The sequence below is a fragment of the Typopeltis vanoorti genome, chromosome 13, assembly GCF_054136105.1.
Source record: "Typopeltis vanoorti isolate ZY-2024b chromosome 13, IOZ_Tvanoo_1.0, whole genome shotgun sequence".
NCBI lineage: Eukaryota > Metazoa > Arthropoda > Arachnida > Uropygi > Thelyphonidae > Typopeltis > Typopeltis vanoorti.
In genome coordinates this window covers 124,332,692-124,350,982 of record NC_143561.1, presented here as the reverse complement: position 1 = coordinate 124,350,982, position 18,291 = coordinate 124,332,692, and the positions used below count along the sequence as shown (strand labels likewise).

Here is an 18,291-nt window from a genome sequence, read left to right as displayed (position 1 = left end):
AGTACCACAATGCTGGTAAGGGCTTTGGATAACACTGGTCTGCATGTTTGAGGGCGATCTGACAAATTTCCAGTTTTCTCGAAACGTCATATTAGAGACCGTATTCTGGCAGGAGTGATAGGACCTTGACCTTTCTTCATTCTTTTCTGTGTTTGAAACTTTCGTAAAACTTCCACTACCGATTCCCCTCTTGTGTAAGACAACTTCACTAACAATATCTTATCCACCAAAGTAAGCATCACAGCAACAAATTTTTCTTTTCACAAAAACAGTTCTTGTTCACCCCAATGACTAGGAATCTGCACACATTCATTTTGAGTTGTCAGCAGTACACCGTGTTTTATAGAACTCTCCTTTGCACGTATCCACAAATAATTCATGTGGTACAGTGCTCTCTATCGGTGAAATTTGAAGTAAATTTTTTCTCCCTGAAAAAAAAAAAAAAAACTCTTTGTGATTCATTTTCTAAGGTCATTTACAACCAGTGCCTTAACATCGAACTGCATACTATCCTTCAGTGGGGGTGAGGACAATCTGGTCATGTTCATTGCCACCAAAACACAGTCTTCCCTTTTCTCTCGCAAAAGAGATCTCAGCTCACTTACCCTTATCCTCAGTAACACACAGATCACCAGACAAGATCAGATCTCTCTCTTTGTTTGGACTAATGTTTACCTAAAATCTCTCCTGACATAAACGCCAAATCAATAATCTCCTCAGCATCCAAGTCCAAGAAACTAGGCATTCTCTTTCTTCCAAGATGGTATTGTACATCCACCCAGGTCTTAACTATATGCAAATCCAAAACTACACATGCTTATAATACCACTCACATGTTTGGGGGGGGGGTGCACCTAAAACTTCCCTTAAAATCCTTGATGCTGTTCAGAGGTGAGCAGTTAGGCTCATTGATGACCCCTCTCTTACAGATTCACTTCAACCTCTGTCTCACAGAGGTTGAAGTGAATCTGTCATCAGCAACTTTCATTCTTTCACTTTCAGTTGCACCTGTTAATACAAGAGCAGCCACTGCCCAGCATCCCTTTACTGTGCAGCTGCAAACACACTGAACCTACTTCTCTTCCTATTTTATTCCATCCACCTCTGTCCTCTGGAACATCCTCATGAAGTATTCCCCAAACAATTACAACTTGCAGCTCTTTAAAAAAAAATAAAAATAAATCTGTGAACTTATTTGTCCTCACTTGCACCCTCACAGGAAAGGATATATATAATATATTATATATATCCTTTCCTCACAGAAGTCTTTATATCACAGGTGATCACTCTAACCAACTAGAGGGAAGTATGAAACCCCTACTCATAATTAAATCCTCTAATGAAATGATTAGATCTAAAACTCTCAATCCTTGCATGCTCCCTTTATGTACTGCCTTAGATAGTTGTCTCTCAAGAATTCAAATTCAAATTGATTATTATGAGTGATTTTAATTACCAAATGCTATCTCTTCATTCCATCAATATCACCATAATTAAAATCACTCATAATAATCACCTTATTCAGTAACCCAAGTTGCTTATGCATTTCTTTACTACCTCCTTCCACATTTCATGACCTACAGCAACATCTGACTAAATATCTCTTCCTGTTAATTTCCACCTCACATCACACTGCCTCACACTTTTGCCACTATTTCCTTCTTTCATGTCTACCTTATGTGGACATAATTCCCCTGTTATCATCATCATCAGTCCTCCCCCTCCTTTCTTGCCCTTTGTATCCTTGCAAAAAACATTGTACATTTTCATTTCTATTCCTGTTATGATATCAACTTCATTCAGCCATGTTTTACTTATTCCAATGATTTTGGGGCAGGTAAACTCAATCAGTGAAACAATTTTATCTCCCTTATTTCTGATACTCCTAGCATTTGTAAATAAACAACGGTTCACTTTTAGGTTTAAAACCAGTCTCATCCAAGTCACTTGTTGGTTGTGATTTTCCCCACCATACCTACCCTTTCCCAGTCATCTTTATCACTGCTTACTCCATATATATCTGCTCAGTCTTGACTACCTCTCACATTCAGATCTGTTCTGTTCCTATGCTGATCATCTCCACATATACATTCGCTATTACTTCTGATATTCACTCTCCTTATGACATACTTCCCTTTCTCCACTTGGGCTTTCTCATTTCAATATTGAAATGTTTCCCTGTTCCTCTTGCATTCCAGTTCTCTCTCCATCTTTGACACTAGTGCTATTTCCATTGCCAAGCATTCAGTCTCTTCCATACCATTCTCCTGATCTTTCACTTCACCTCTTTCTTCTGATCTCTTGTTTGCATCACACACACACACACTGCACTTCCATCTAGCAACAGTGTCTCCAGTTCACTCACTCCGGAACCATTCAAATGCAATCTGTCACTCACAACTGCATATTTCTATTTTTCTCTCAAATACATGCCATACATCCACATACTGGATCCCCTTCTCCTCACACTGCTCTGCCAGCTTTCCATTCATGATTCTGGCTCTCCATCTCAACTCATTATCATACCTTGGCAGCACACTGATGATAACCTTTACCACTATACTGTTGTCTTTCACTTTCCTCAATAACATCCTGATATCTGCCCTTACATTCTCCTTATGTTCATTTAAATCATTTGTTCCCACAACCACCACTAATTCTCTCGCTTCTTGAATTCTGTGGCTGGAGTAGCTTACTTTCATTGTTTGCTTCCCTGAGGAAAACAGCAGGGGGGGGGGTATTTGTTTAACTAGACAACATCCCATGAAATTCCATGTTGTGCCATCATTTTGTAAGGTTTAAGCCAGTACAAACACAAATTTGGTTGGCTAAATCTCAAAATGTCATCCCATCCTCATTTGTTTGGTATCCATGTAAATATACTGAAGGGGTGCCCCATGAGAAGATAAGATTGGACATTAGGTCAGAGAAGCTAGTCACTTCTCCACATTCCTTAAAAAGCTGCATCCAGTTATCTAGATTTCTTACTTAAGTATCTCTTATGAGTTTCTTGTTGAGTAATATTTGAACATCTGAAATTGAACATTAGCATTTTATCTCTCTCTTTCTCCCATCCTCATCTCAACTGTCATTCACAGAACTAATTAATATACTGTAGGTTGAGCAACTCCCATTGTGTGGGATTACCATAACACAAAAAGTATTTTAATCATAATAGGCTGTTGGTTGTAGTATATTAATGGAAAATGTGATTGTGCAATGATTATTTATTAATGAAGTATTAGTATAGCCCTTTGAATTAATAATATTGTATTAATATTTCTTCATTTGAAATTTTAAAGCTGAAGAAATATTAATACAATATTATTAATTCAAAGGGCTATACTAATACTTCATTAATAAATAATCATTGCACAATCTCATTTTCCATTAATATACTACAACTAATGGCCTGTTATGATTAAAATTGCAGTTGCTCATTGCAATTCGGTCCCATGTGAATATCAAATTATTCATTCTGCTGTCTGCGCTTGATGAATTTTGCATTACTGAAATGCATTCTTGCATTTCAGTAATACTTTTCTGCTATTTCAAATTCAGTACATTTGTTAATTCTGATGTATTATTATTATTTTCCTCATCACTATGGAGTCACAATGCTCATTGCACTAATCATACCACTCCTTAAGCTCATTCACTGTGTCTGCATGTTCACCACCCTATTGGGCAATGCATTCCATGCTCATACCACTCTCCAATCAAAAATTTTTAAATGGAGAGTGGTAACTTTTGCAACTTCTAGGGATAGCCCCCTTGTCTTTACTCCTTCTCTTCATTCTACCATATGAATAATAATCCTTCACAGCTTAAATGTCTCACTCATATCCCCCATTCCCTCCCTTTGTCTTCTGTCTGCATGTCTTCAGTCTATCCACATAACATCATACAGTCCTGATATCATTTTTGTTATCCGTCTCTGTTCTCTTTCCAATGTTACTCCATCTCCTTCAAATCCCATCGACCAAATTTGAGCACAGAAATCCAGGTGTGGTCTGATCAAAGCTTTATACAATGAGACCACACTTTTATCCCCAGCCAGCTTGGTTGGCTGAGTGGTTAGCATATCCGCTCTCCAGCCAAGAGGCTGCAGGTTCGAATCCCACCAAAGGAATAGATGCTTGTGATTATTCTACTAACCAATTACGATATGTACTGCTGTGATCTGCGTCCTGGCATGGTATGACCTTTGATGTCTTTGTGTCATAAAATTCAAAAATCAATCAATCACTTTTATCTCTTGCAGTGAATGTCCTCCTCAACATTGGAGCAATTCTCTGAGATATCTTTACAGATTTTGTAATATGTCCTCGGAACTTCAAATCTCTATCCACAATCACCCCAAGATTCCTTGCTGCTTTCTCCTCTTATAGTATAACTCCACCAAGTTAGCATGAAGTATCCTGTCTGTGGATCTCAAATTTTAAAATCTTAAATTTAGTTGATTAAACTTCCCAATTTGTTTGCCCACCTTTACAGCCTATTCAAATCATCTTGAAGAACCAAAACATCAACACTACCACTAATAACCCTCTGCAAGCTTCACATCATCTGAAAACAACTGAACATTTCCCTGTAGTCCTGTGATGATATCACTGACATAAAGATTGAACAGTACTGGTCCCAGTATGAAACCCTTAGAAACTCCACTTGTAACTTTCCTACTCCTTGATACTGCTCACCCATATACAACTCTCTGATATCTGCCAGAAGAGAGCCAATCCACTAATCTGATATCCAAACCCATATGTTGCAACTGAAAAATCAACTTGTCACATAGCACCCTGTCAAATGCCTTTGGAAAAAACCAAAAGAAAAAAAAAAATGACAGTGTATGCCTTACCCTCATTCACTTCTATTGTTACCGTATTGTAAAAGGTTACCAGATTACTAAAACAAGAGTGCCTTTAACAAATCTATGCTGGCTAGCATAAATAATATTGCAGTCATCTGCCCACTTCTGTATACAAACTCTTACCATTATCATTTAATAATAATAATTTCCATTACTATTATTGCTGGAGTGAGAAATGTTTTTTTCATCTGTTAGTATATTTTATTGCACATGCAGTATTAAATATATATTCAATATTGATATATTTTGTGTAGGTTTTTTTCTGTTCTAAATATCAGAAAATCTGATATTATCAGATTTTCTAAATTTTCAACTGTTTCAAAGTTAACTTTTTTTTTTTTTTTTAACAGCCATTTTGTGATGATATGTGTAAATTTTCTCAAATGAATATTAAATTACGACCGATTGGATTTAAACCATTTCGTGGCATTCATTACTGGTTCTGTGGTTGCAAGCACACTACCCATCCACCCTTCTGTGATGGCAGTCATCTTAGTGAAGAAGTTCGAAATGCTAGAATAATAAAATCAAATAAAAATTAAACTATTATTCAAATTTTGTAATTAAAGATATTATGTAAGTATTTTATGACTCAGGATGTTTAATTTGAACACATCTACATTAATATATTATGAAATATAAAATATATATGAAAAAGTATACAATATGTTATATTCTCTGTTCATATATATATATATAACATGAAATGTTGACTATATAAACGTGTTACTTTGCATGTGTGAAACACTAGTTAGAAACTCATTCTTATCAGGTTCTTGAATCTCTTGTGTGTTTTGGTTCACTTTGCTAAAAATAACATTGCTAAGAAATGAAGAATGGAATTAGAAAACTCCTCGTGTTGAATTCTCTCAACTCTTATAACCCACTCAATATAAAAAACTTGGAAAAATTCCAAGCAAGGCACATTATGACAATGGAAATCCACCATAACAACTATTTTCTTGTGGACCTTGTAGGTTTGCTGTAATGAAAGTCACCTATACTCCATTTAAATAATGTTTTCAGATTTTCTTTTTCATAGTGGATAGCAGACTAAATTCTGCATTAGATAATTTAGTTTTTTTTATTTTTCATTATAGAATTGGTATTTTTGTGATTGGAAATTAAAACATGTTAAATATGGTTAACTCTTACTACAGTGAATACCATTAAAGCAGATATTTGCTATAATAAACTCCTTTTTAAATAGACTCAGCCCATCCATAAAACTAACTTTATTCGAAAAGTATTTAAAAGTAACTGACAAGTTATCCATTATAACAGACTATATCTTAACCATTATAGAAAACTAGTCTGCTGTATTTATTTTTCTGTGGTGTAATGAATTGTATGGAAAATTCATCAGTATATGGAAACATGCAAAGCACAATAAAACTGATAAATTAATATAATTATAAATATTTTGTTTTCCATTTTGTAAAGCATCCCCAGTCTGAAGAAGAAGAACGTAGATATTTGAATACAGCAGATTATACAAAATGTGTAGTCATAATGGAAATCACTTTTATATGTTTTATATGTTAGGAGCAACCAACCACCATTGGACCACTGTCTGGTTATCAACCAATCGGATTACAACCTCACCCGAGGTGAACTCTTGCTACTAGAGAAAGGTTTAAATTACGGCATTGCTCTGAGGTCAGTAAATAAACTAGATATAATCTATCATATCTAGAGGAGTTTAAGATCCCTCCCCGCCAATTTAGCTAACAAAATATGGATAGAAATTGCCTGTTTACTAAATTCAACCAAAAAATTAAGCAGCAACCTAAACAAAGCAGAAAAACTGGCCCTCAAATCCCTAAAAAAATAACCGTGACATTATTATCACAAAAGTAGATAAAGGGAATGCCACTGTTTTAAATCAGACAACCTACATAGAAAAAATGAACCATTTGGTATCAGACCACAACACCTACCAAATTGTAAATTACAACCCCATGCAATGCAACAAAAAGAAAACTACTGAACTACTTAAATCAGTTAACGCATGGCCAGAAAAAACAATTAAAAATTAATACCGCAGTATGCCCGCACGCCCAGAATTCATGGCCTGCCAAAAGTACACAAAACAGACATGCCATTATGTCCAATTGTGGAAGGAATCGACAGTCCGAATTACTACTTAGCCAAAAAATTAGCAGCCACACTCAAGGAATTGGTTGGTCATTCCCCTTCCTACATAAAAAAAAATACACAACATTTCATAAACATAATTAAGAACATTACACTCAACGACCAAGATCTATTAGTCAAATTTGACATAACTTCCCTATTCACCAATGTCTCAATCAATGATACTATCTTACTCTTACAGAACATATTTCCACACGACATCACGGTCCTCTTTGCCCACGTACTTCGTTCCGGATATTTCACGTGGACCTCGTAGGTTTGCTGTATTTTTACCTTCAAAAAGAGGGTATAGCCATGGGCTCACCACTTCCCCCGCCCCCAATAGCGAACTTTTATATATGGAAGACTTTGAGCAACAAGCCCTAGAGTTGGCGTGCCTAAAGCCCAAAATTTGGGAAGTTCGACGATATTTTCGCCATTTGGCTCCACGGCCGCGAAGCATTAAATACATACCTTAGCCACCTGAACAAACAACACAAACGCATCCAATTCACCATTGAAATAGAAAAAAACAACTCTCTTCCGTTCCTAAACACACTTGTCACACATCTTTCTTCAGGCTGTCTCTCCTTCTCAGTTTACCAAAAAACTTCTTATCACCATCCAACACAAAAACTAAGAGTCATAAGCACCTTTAAACACAGAGCTCAAACTATTTGTTCAAATGAACAAGCTCTTAACTATGAATATGAGACTATCAAACATACCTTTATAAAAAATGGATACAGTATAAAAACTATTCGCAAGATCCTCCACAAAGATACCACTAATAACAAAAAAGATTCAAAAGACATATTTCGGTGATTACACCACATTTTTTTATTATTCAGTTCTATAAAACACTGAAATAATAGTTCCCGACAAGTTTCATAAATCGTAGAATTTACATCTTCAGGGGGTAAATAGTATAACTTAAAGTTTAAACAAGAGAATTAATAAATACAAATCATAACCGTCTGGCTATTCATAAAACTCAAATAACAGAATGTAGATATATAACGTTATTCACGTTGAACAATACTGGATGATGTCACGTGTGCTTGTTCTCATTCATACAGTCCGAGCTCAGATTGAGGTAGATTTTTTATTAGAGCTGACCACACTTGATGGAGAATTAAACCTTGATTTTTATTGCATTGGGTTGGGTTTTTTAGTAAAAAACTTTAGTACGAAACTTGTCGGGAACTATTATTTCAGTGTTTTATAGAACTGAATAATAAAAAAATGTGGTGTAATCACCGAAATATGTCTTTTGAACCAATTAGCCACAGAAGTTTACGCCTGCAACAAAAAAGATTTCAAGAATGCTATTGCTATATCATATGTTAGAGGCATTTCAGAAAAAAATAGACAGAACACTACACAAATGCAACATTAAAACCACCTTTAAACCCCCGAAAAAATTAAGACACCTACTCAGTTCTTCCAAGGATCCTCTGCCACACCTAGCCCATCCAGGGGTTTACAAAATACATTGCACATGTAACATACCATACATAGGGGAAACAGGGCGAACCATTCCAATCAGGAAGGATGAACACAAACGACACATAAAATACCTCAATTTTGGAAAAACCGGCCTTTCTGACCACACACTGCAAACATACCACAGAATTGATTGGAAAGGTAGTCCCTACGCTGCACCAAAACCTGGTTCGAGTGGAAATTCAAGGAAGCATGTGAAATGCTCAAACATGATCTGAATTTGAATAAAAATGGTCTAACCATTCCAAGAATGTGGAGGACTCATCTGCAACCTTCATAGCAACCACAAAGAAAACTCTCAATACACCTACTCTTGGTGAATTTTTTTTTTTTTTTCCCTGAACATTCAATAGCAACCTGTACTGCACAAATCCAGAAGATAATCGTAATATAGCAATATGAACTGTATAATTCCAGAAGAATCCTAGTATGTAAGGACTTCAGCAGAGTTTATTGTAGTTTTTATTGGTATTTTTTTTTTCATCACTAGAGGGCAGGCTAAGAAAAAAGATTAGTTAACAACATAGATGTAATTTACCTGTATAGAGTGCAACAGCATGTAGCTTGGTTCTTATACACATGTATCCTTCTGATGATGACCTCAATACAGGGATCGAAACGTCAAGTTATTATTTTATTATTAATTGTTAAAATAATGTTTTCAACACGTGTGTTTTGTGTCCCTAAATTCATAAATATGAACTTTAATATGTAGTCGTGTGTTTGTTTTGTCAAAAGTATAACACTGTTGGGAACTAATTAAAATGTGTGTGTGTGTGTATATTCAAGTTGTACAGCAGATTATTGAACGGTGTAATGAATATCAATTACCACTATGGCTTGGTTTTATTGACTATGAGAAAGCTTTTGATTCATTTAAAAACTTGTGCAATAACCTGATGTATGACTCCTCCACTTAAACCAACAAGTGGAGGAGTCATACATCAGGATCATCAAATCAGCATACACCAATGCCACAGCAGCAATTCATTTTGGGAAAGAATAGGTCTGAAGATAAAACAGACTTGTATCCATTGTAACCACTTTTTCTTAACTGTGAACAAACAACTTTCATGGATGCCTCTGTGTTTTCTCTCTCCACCTTCCATACAATGAAAACCTTTTTCAGACAATACCCTATAGCACCCATTCAGAAGTTTATAGACCTCTATCATATCACACCTCTTTCTCCTGTTAAACAGTCTGTAGTCCACATGCTTACATTATCTCTTTATAATCTAAATTCTATAATCCTATAACATTTGTAGCTGTTCTTTGCATCCTTTTCGCAGCTTCTTTATAACCTTAGACCCCAGGAGTTTGTTGCTGTTCTTTGCATCCTTTTCGCAGCTTCTTTATAACCTTAGAACCCAGGAGACCAAATCTGCACATGGTAGTCCAGGTGTGGTCTTATCAAGGCCTTGTAAAGAGGCAAAATGACTACCTTATCCTTACATGTCAAGGTTTGTTTCAGCATTGCAATTATCTTCTGAGTTGTATTTGCAGTTTTTGCTGTGTGACCTTTGAACTTCAAATTCCTATTCATCATTATGTCAAGATTCCTAGCTTCATCAATTTCTTGTAGCTTAATCCTAATAATTTGCTACTGGAAATCTCATCATGCCGAAGTGCATATATATAAACTGACAGCCCTTTTCATTTATCCAAATTTCTAGCCTATTTAAATCATTCTGTAAGTTGTTGATATCAGTAGCATCACTGATTGCCCTGTCTATTTTTGCATCATCAGCAAACAGTTGAGCATCTCCTGTTCGGGAGCCAGTTTCTACTCCATTTGAGAAAACAGCAGTAAAACGGCCTGCATAAAACAGCAGTTTTATGCAGGCTGGTCACCAGAGAGTGCACAGGACTGAAGCCAGTGGTAATGCATCTGCTGGATCTCAATCAGCTGGTGAATAATCCTGCAGACACTTATCTTGCCAGGTTGTGCCTGAATGGTATAGTATGTGTGTGTGTGGGGGGGGGGAACTGTCCGAGACAACATTTGAACTGCAGTCTGGACACTTCCTGTGTGTGAGTTATGTTCACGAGTCTTGCTCACACAGTTAAGTTCCCAGGTTCACCTCGGCTGCCTGCCCCTTCTCTTTGTTTTCTGAATCATCCACCTTGCTCATAAATGTGAATCATAAAAATATTAGTTTTAACTGCAGATACAAAATAAATCTCCCATAAAAAATATTAAAAAAATTTTAAATGTAAAAAATATAACAGAAAAAATTGGAACAAATAATAAAAATATATGTGCCCAAACCCACTCAAAATAATACCATAAACTTTTTTTCAATAAGAAATACTTCCATATTCATTTCACCAACATTTGAGGCATTAATACAAACATTAGTGATGTGTCACCACTTACAGACATCAAAACCTAATCTCTTTTTCCTAGCAGAATCTCAGTTGGCATTCTCCACGACTACAGTCCACCTCAACTATCCTAGCTGTATCCTACATGACGCATTTCACATAAAGGACAGAATGTGTGTGTTTGTGAAATCTGATATCCCCTGTCAAAGGCTATTTAACTTAGAATTCTGACTTTTCCATCTGCTCTAGCTCAAGGTTTCCTTACCTCACTGTAGAGCCTTCATTTGCTGCTTTTAATCTGACAATCCTGCTGCCCTTTTTGACTACCTATCACTAAAAATTGATTTACAAACTAATTACCCAAATTGTAGGCTTGTCCTCCTTGAGGACTTGAACGTTCATGACACAAATTGGCTCCTCTACTTTGACTTCACAGATCAAGCTGGTAAGGAAGCTGAATCATTTTCCATCATTCATGACCTAACACAAGTAATCAGTCTACCAACAAGAATACCTGACAATCCTCATTATTCTGCCAACATTCTTGACCAAGTAATCAGTCTACCAACATTCTTGACCTTTTTCTTATCCAATTTTCCCACCAAATATATCATCGATGCCTGCTCTCCCCCTTGGTAACTCAGACCATAATCTTATTCAATTCTTCTCCTTCTCTATAGTTCATCCTCCACCAAGCCAATCTCAGCTTCATACACTATGGCACTATAATTGTGCCAACTGGGATGACCTCTGGAGTTTTTATGCTGCTTTTCCATTGTCAGATTACTGTTTTCATTTTCATGGTCCACCTGCACTGAAATAATCCTCATTGGAATGAGAGCCTTCATTTCCCACTCCACTGCAACCCCTGATTTGTATCCAAGCCCCTGTTCTTAAAAAACTGTACCCCTGCCATCCATGATAAAAATGCAGCTTATGTTCAGTGGCTTAAATTAAAAACTCCAGCTACTCATTCAGCTTACACAACAGCTAGAAATGTGTAAAAAAGTTATGAATAATTCCAAAGCAGACTTAGTAAGAATGAAATGCAATAAACTTGCCTCCTACTCAACTGACAGTCATGCCTTCTTGGTCCCTTAATAAGGCTGTTGGGCATGGCTTCTGCCCTTCCATGTTACCACCTCTCTTACATCCTGATAGTACTATATTAACCTCACCCAAAACAAAGGCAAACCTCTTGGCATCAGTTTTTTCCTCCAACTTCTGCCTCATTAATTTTGATACTAATAAGTCTCCTGGTCCAGATGGTATTCCTCCAGTTGTGCTCAAGACTTATGCTCCAGAATTGATACCCATCCTGTGTCATTTATATAAACTTTCATAATTCTACTAGCATCTACCAAATAGAATAGAAGCAAGCCCACATCTAACCTATACCCAAAAGGGAGACAGAATTCAGCAATCTGTCCTCCTATTACTCTCACCTCAGCACTTTTAAAAGTGATAGAGAAAATTATCGACATACAGCTTCTTCATTGCCCAGAACTCATCAGTTAATTAGTGATCATCAATATGGATTCAGTCATTCTCATTCTACGGCCAACCTACTAGCTAATCTTACTTACTTTTGGACTAAGGCCATGGAAAGATTTGGAGAAACTCATGTTATTGTTCTTGATATTTCTAAAGCATTTGATCATGTCTGACACTGAAACCTCCTGAACTGCCATCTTATGGCCTCCCTTCTACACTCTGTGATTGGATTGCCAGCCTCCTTACTAGTTGTTCATTGTGTGTGTCATATTGGATAGCTTCTTCTCATCAGATTTCCCCATCAGTGCCGGAATGCCTCAGGGTTCTATGCTCTCACTCACTCTTTTCCTCCTTTACATCAATGACTTCCTTTCTTTGACTTCAAATACTATTCAAAGTTTTGCAGATGACAGTACTCATCATTTGATAAACCCTGCAGTACTTTAGTGTTAAATGCCTCAAGATAACCATAATCAGTGACTTGAACACTAATTTCCTCAACATCCTGAAATGGGATGAAGACAACTTAATAAATTTCAATGCCAAAAAAAACCTCAAGCCTGCCTTATTACTCACAAGAAAAATCCTACCTCATTCCCACTCATTTTTGATAATGTTCGAGTTTCCTTTCTAGATCAGCTTTCTCTTCTTGAGTTGACTGTTACATCCAATTTATCCTGGCACAAACATATTACTCACATAGACTTGTTATCCTCAAAAAAAAGCTTGTTGTTGTTCTTTTCCATTTTATTTCCTCTCTTCTCTTAACTGTAAGTCTCAGATCCATCCAATTTTGGAATATTGTTCCCACATTTGGGGGTGGAGCACTCAAGACCTCTAAGAATTCTTGATGATATTCAGAAGAGGGCAACTCACTTAATAGATGACCCTTTTTTCTCAGACTCTCTTCAGTCACTTTATCATAAGTGCTCCGTTTCAGTGTGCCTTTTCTGTAGATACTTTATCATTCCTCCACTTTCTTCTAACTGTAGAAGAATTGGAGCAGCCATTGGCTGCTCCAATACCCATACAACACACTGAACTAACTTCTTATCAACTTCCTTCATTTCATTCACATCTATTCTTTGGAATAATCTTCTCCATACTGTTTTTCCCACTGATTATAACCTCACACTCTTTAAGAAACATATCAACAGGCTACATTTTTCTCCTTGACCACACGTAGCATAATACTGTTATAGGTCTTGTGACCTTTCATGTGTATGTTAGATATTATGTAGTCCAGGTCAACAATAAAATGTGTGTCTGTTTAGCATGGTATGAGGAAAGGGCATCCTCAGAAGCTGAGAATGAATGCTGCTAAGAAAGGGGGGGGAGCTAGATTTTTCTCTCATAGGGTGGTGCATGATTGGAATGGATTGCCATTGGATGTTGTGAGTGCAAGCAGTGTGAATGAATTCAAGAATAAGTATGGTAGCATGTGTGTAGTATGTGGCCTCCCTTGATGAGTCCCTGACTCTCTGGAGGTCTCTCTCTTAATAATAATATCCCCAGAAGTACAAATTGTCATTTTAACGATACCATTAGCTTATGTCAAGAATCATTTGACTACTGAATATTTTGGAATGGATTGCCATTGGATGTTGTGAGTGCAAGCAGTGTGAATGAATTCAAGAATAAGTATGATAGCATGTGTGTAGTATGTGGCCTCCCTTGATGAGTCCCTGACTCTCTGGAGGTCTCTCTTAATAATAATATCCCCAGAAGTACAAATGGTATGTTAAAAGAAATCAACAACAGCAAACAGTCCACTATAAAACAAAATAAATAAATAATTATTCCTGTGATCCCTGCGTTTGTAATAGTGAGAATCAGGTATAAAATATTTACAGAATTTAAAATATTCATCTTATGCTTAGCTGTATTAAACACAACACTGTTGTGTTGTGTTTAATACAGTTGTTGTGTTGGATTTAAAAATAGCATTTCCAAAGCACAAACAACTTGTCACGGTACACAGGCACTAATAATCAAGGAGCACTGGACAATTTGAAACTAATTTTTTAAGGAAATTAACATTTATTTTGGTATCCTCTAATGTTGAGTACCAAAATTATGATAAAAGAAAACTTAGTTGGTATTAAAAATTGACTATCTCAGAAATATTTTGGTAAATTAAGGCAACCATACTTGTTGGGGTTTGAGAGAATGCTTCATTGCTGCTTCTGACTCAATTTAGCCATTTTAAGCGAACATCTATGCCGTCACCTCATACTTGTAGTGATTTCTAAGTAGCATAAAGCACTGGTTGTCTAATTCTAATTCTCATCACATTTGAAGAGAGCAGCTACAACTCTCCCCCACACACACACTCCTGGATGCAACAATTGTCCTTGGATGTAATGGATAAGAGCTGCTACCTTGCATTCATTTACCACTTCAGCTATCTTTTTTTGATGTGTTCTGAATATAGTGAATGTGTGTGTGTGGGGGGGGGGAGTTGTAGCTACTCTCTTAAAATGTGATGATGGTCATATTTTGAGAGGAACCCAAACTGTAGCTATATGAACCACAGTTGACCTTCAGTGTCCAAAAACACTTCATGATTCGTTTTGCCACAAGGATGACACCTATGCAGTTCTGAAATTTGATAATGTCTGCCAGAGAATGCTTAATTTATAATCCCCTACTTCTGATCTCTGGCTCAAGTTTCCCTGCCCCAATCAGTAGCATTTATCCGCTGTATTTATACCTCTCCAAATTCTGAAAACCACTGATCTCTTAACCTTCGCTGACGCTCAGATCTTCTGTAGTCTAGCTTGTGCAAGTTTCTTTTCACACAAAACAGAACGCCAGCCACTTCCTTCCAGCCTCATGTCCTTTTGCATTACAATGGTACCAATTTGGATGACCTCTACAATTTATGCTTTTTTGGTTTGATTATTCCTCAGTCTTTTAACACAAACATCTACTCTCAGCAAGTAACTGAAATTATCCTCAGTGGAAAGTCTTCATCCCATATTTTACCCAAAATTCTCATTCAATCTCCAAGTCCTGGTTCAACAGTAGAATATACCAAAGCAGCTGAAGAAAAAAAATTCAGCTTACCACAGGAAAAATATATATCCTACACGTTCTTTTGAAATGCAACAAGGCTTGCAACAAGATCTTCAGCTTCATACAGTTGGAAACAAGCATATATCCAACCTATAACACAAAAGAAAACAGAGAGATGTCTACTGTCCAACTGCCATCAACCCAACCTCTTCAAAATAATGGAGAAAGCAATCAATGTCATCTTTCATCATGATTTCAATCTCCATAATTCTAATTGGCTTCCATTTTTGAATTCAATGACCAAGCTGGAAGACAGGTCGAGATTTTTGCTGTAAGCAATGACATAAAACAGAATTCCTGACAATCCTCAGCACTCACCCAAAACTCTGGATCTCTTAACTAGTTCTCCTTCCAAGTATTATGTTTTGATGATGCTTCTTTTGGTAATTCAGATCACAATCTCATCCAAGCTTAATCTCTAGTGGAACATCCTTCAACCTTTCACAACCATGTGCACTCTGGCATTATAATGCAAAGTGGGAAGACTTATGTGATTTTTACTCCTCCTTTCCATGGTCAGGCTACTGTTTTCACTTCAGATCTAGATACAAGAGTGGTCTGAAAAGTTCTCAGCCTTGACCATAGATGGCAACACTATCGGCATGCTTTTTTTTTTTTTTTAAGTTGGTACATCTGTCATAAGCATCCATGTGAAATGCAAGTCATTATATCAAGTAGTATGTTTATACAGCTGTCTGTATCCCTCGAAATGGATAAAATTGAGTATCATGCAGTTATAAAATTCTTTGTAAAAGAAGGTCTAATGCCAAAAGAAATTCATTCGAAGTTCATAAATGTTTATGGGCACTCTTCTCCTTCATTTCTGACAATTAAGAAATGGACTGCTGAGTTTAAACGTGGTCATATAAACAAGATGATCCACATAAAGGATGTCCAAAAAGTGTAACAACACCAGAAATCATTGATCAAGTGCACGATATGGTATTGGATGACTGGCGAGTCAAAGTGCACGAAACTGCTGAAACTACAGGCATTTCAAAAGAATGTGTAGGATATATATTTTGCATGAAGAATTGCAAATGAAAAAGCTTTGCGCAAGATGAGTGCCGTGCTTGCTCACAGCAGATCAAAAACTCACTCGCATGAAAATCTCTGAACAGTGCTTGGAGCATTTTAACAATAATAAAACTGGTTTTGTACATCGATTTATTACTATGGATGAGACGTGGATTCAAAATTACACACCAGAATCCAAATAGCAGTCAAAACAGTGGACAGAAGCCATTTGTTCAGTGCCAAAGAAGACAAAGTCGGTTCCAACAGCAGGAAAGGTCATGGCATCGGTGTTTTGGGATGCTAAAGGCATTTTGTTTATTAATTATCTTGAAAAGGGTAAGACAATAACCCAGGAATATTATTCCGATCTTTTAACCAGACTAGACGAAAAAATTCGTGAAAAAAGACCCGGTTTGCAGAAGGAAAAAATCATCTTTCATCAGGACAATGCACCTGCCCACAAAGGTGTTTTGCAATGGGAAAATTAAGGGATCTGCAATATGAATTGTCGGAACATCCACCCTATTGCCTAGATTTGGCTCCCTCTAACTTCTATCTCCTCCCAAAACTAAAACTCTTCCTCGCTGGTCAGCATTTTTCTTCAAACCAAGAGATGATTGCAGCTGTAGAGGATTTTTTGCAGATCTTACTGAGAACCACTATAGGGATGGGATAATGGTGCTGGAGCATTGCTGGAATAAATGTATTATTCTTAAGGGAGATATGTTGAAAAATAAAAATTTTGAAATTATAAATTCGTTTTTCATTGTTAGGCCGAGAACTTTTCAGACCACCCTCATACCTATGATCTTATTACAGAAATAATTCATATTGGAATGGAAGCTTTCATTTTTTTCTCTGTTCAAATTTCCTATCCCATATCTAAACCATGATTCTCCAAGAAGTGTGCCAGGGCAGTCCAAGAAAAGCAGCTTACAAGTGGCTTGAGACTAAAACACCAGCTTCCTTCAGCATACAGTTGCCTGCAATACTTATGAATCTATCATTAAAAGGAGATGTGTAAATTCAACAAGGATAAATGTAGAGAACTTGCCACTTGTGCCAATGGCATTGCCCCTTCAATCTCTCGCCAAGCAGTTGGGAGCAACTTTTGTCCATCTATACTACCTCCTTTTTCTTATCTTAACAGTAGCACTGTATCATCACCTAAAGACAAGGCTGACATCCTGGCTTCATTCTTCTCTTCCAACTCCTCCACAGATGACCAAGGCAAAGTACTTTCTCCTTTGCCTTAAACATTGCATCTCATGCTTCCAGTGACCTGCTAAAAAGACAGAATAATCTTGAATAACTTGAAGACTAAAAAGGCTGGTTGGGACCTGATGGAATCACACCTACTATGCTCAAAAGATGTGCCCCTGAACTAACACCTGTTCTTTATCAAGGTTATATACAGCCATTTGCCAAAAAAGGTAATAAATGTCTACCATCAAGCTATCGACCTATTGCTCTCACCTCAATTTTGTCCAAAGTAATGGAGAAGGTTATCAATAATCAACTTCAACACACTCGAAGAACTGCCATCTAGTAAGTAACCAATAGTATGGATTTTGTCAATCTAGATCCACAGGAGATCTGCCCTACATCACACATCTCTGGATCCATTCCATGAAAAGGTTTGGAGAAACTCTGTGGAAACATCTCCAAGGCTTTTGATAAGATTCTGGAATTGAGGGCACTTCAACAAATTACCATCATATGGACTATCTTCATCCTTGTGTAACTGGATTGCCAGTTTTCTCTCAGATTGATCCCTACATGTAATGGTGAATAGCATTCTCTCTTCAGATTTTCCTGTTAATGCTGGTGTCCTACAGGGCTCTATCATTTTGCCCACC

General features: G+C 36.8%; 1 protein-coding gene across 1 annotated transcript in view; it reads left to right on the top strand.

Moving 5' to 3' along the window:
- LOC150100515 (uncharacterized) overlaps positions 1 to 5,456 on the top strand; it is a 34,587-nt gene extending 29,131 nt beyond the window's left edge. The window contains exon 3 of the mRNA XM_090402718.1: positions 5,224 to 5,456. Coding sequence (XP_090258844.1) covers positions 5,224 to 5,415 — 192 coding nt within the window. The 3' untranslated portion in view covers positions 5,416 to 5,456. The remainder of the gene's footprint in view (positions 1 to 5,223) is intronic.
- The last annotated feature ends 12,835 nt before the right edge of the window (positions 5,457 to 18,291 follow it).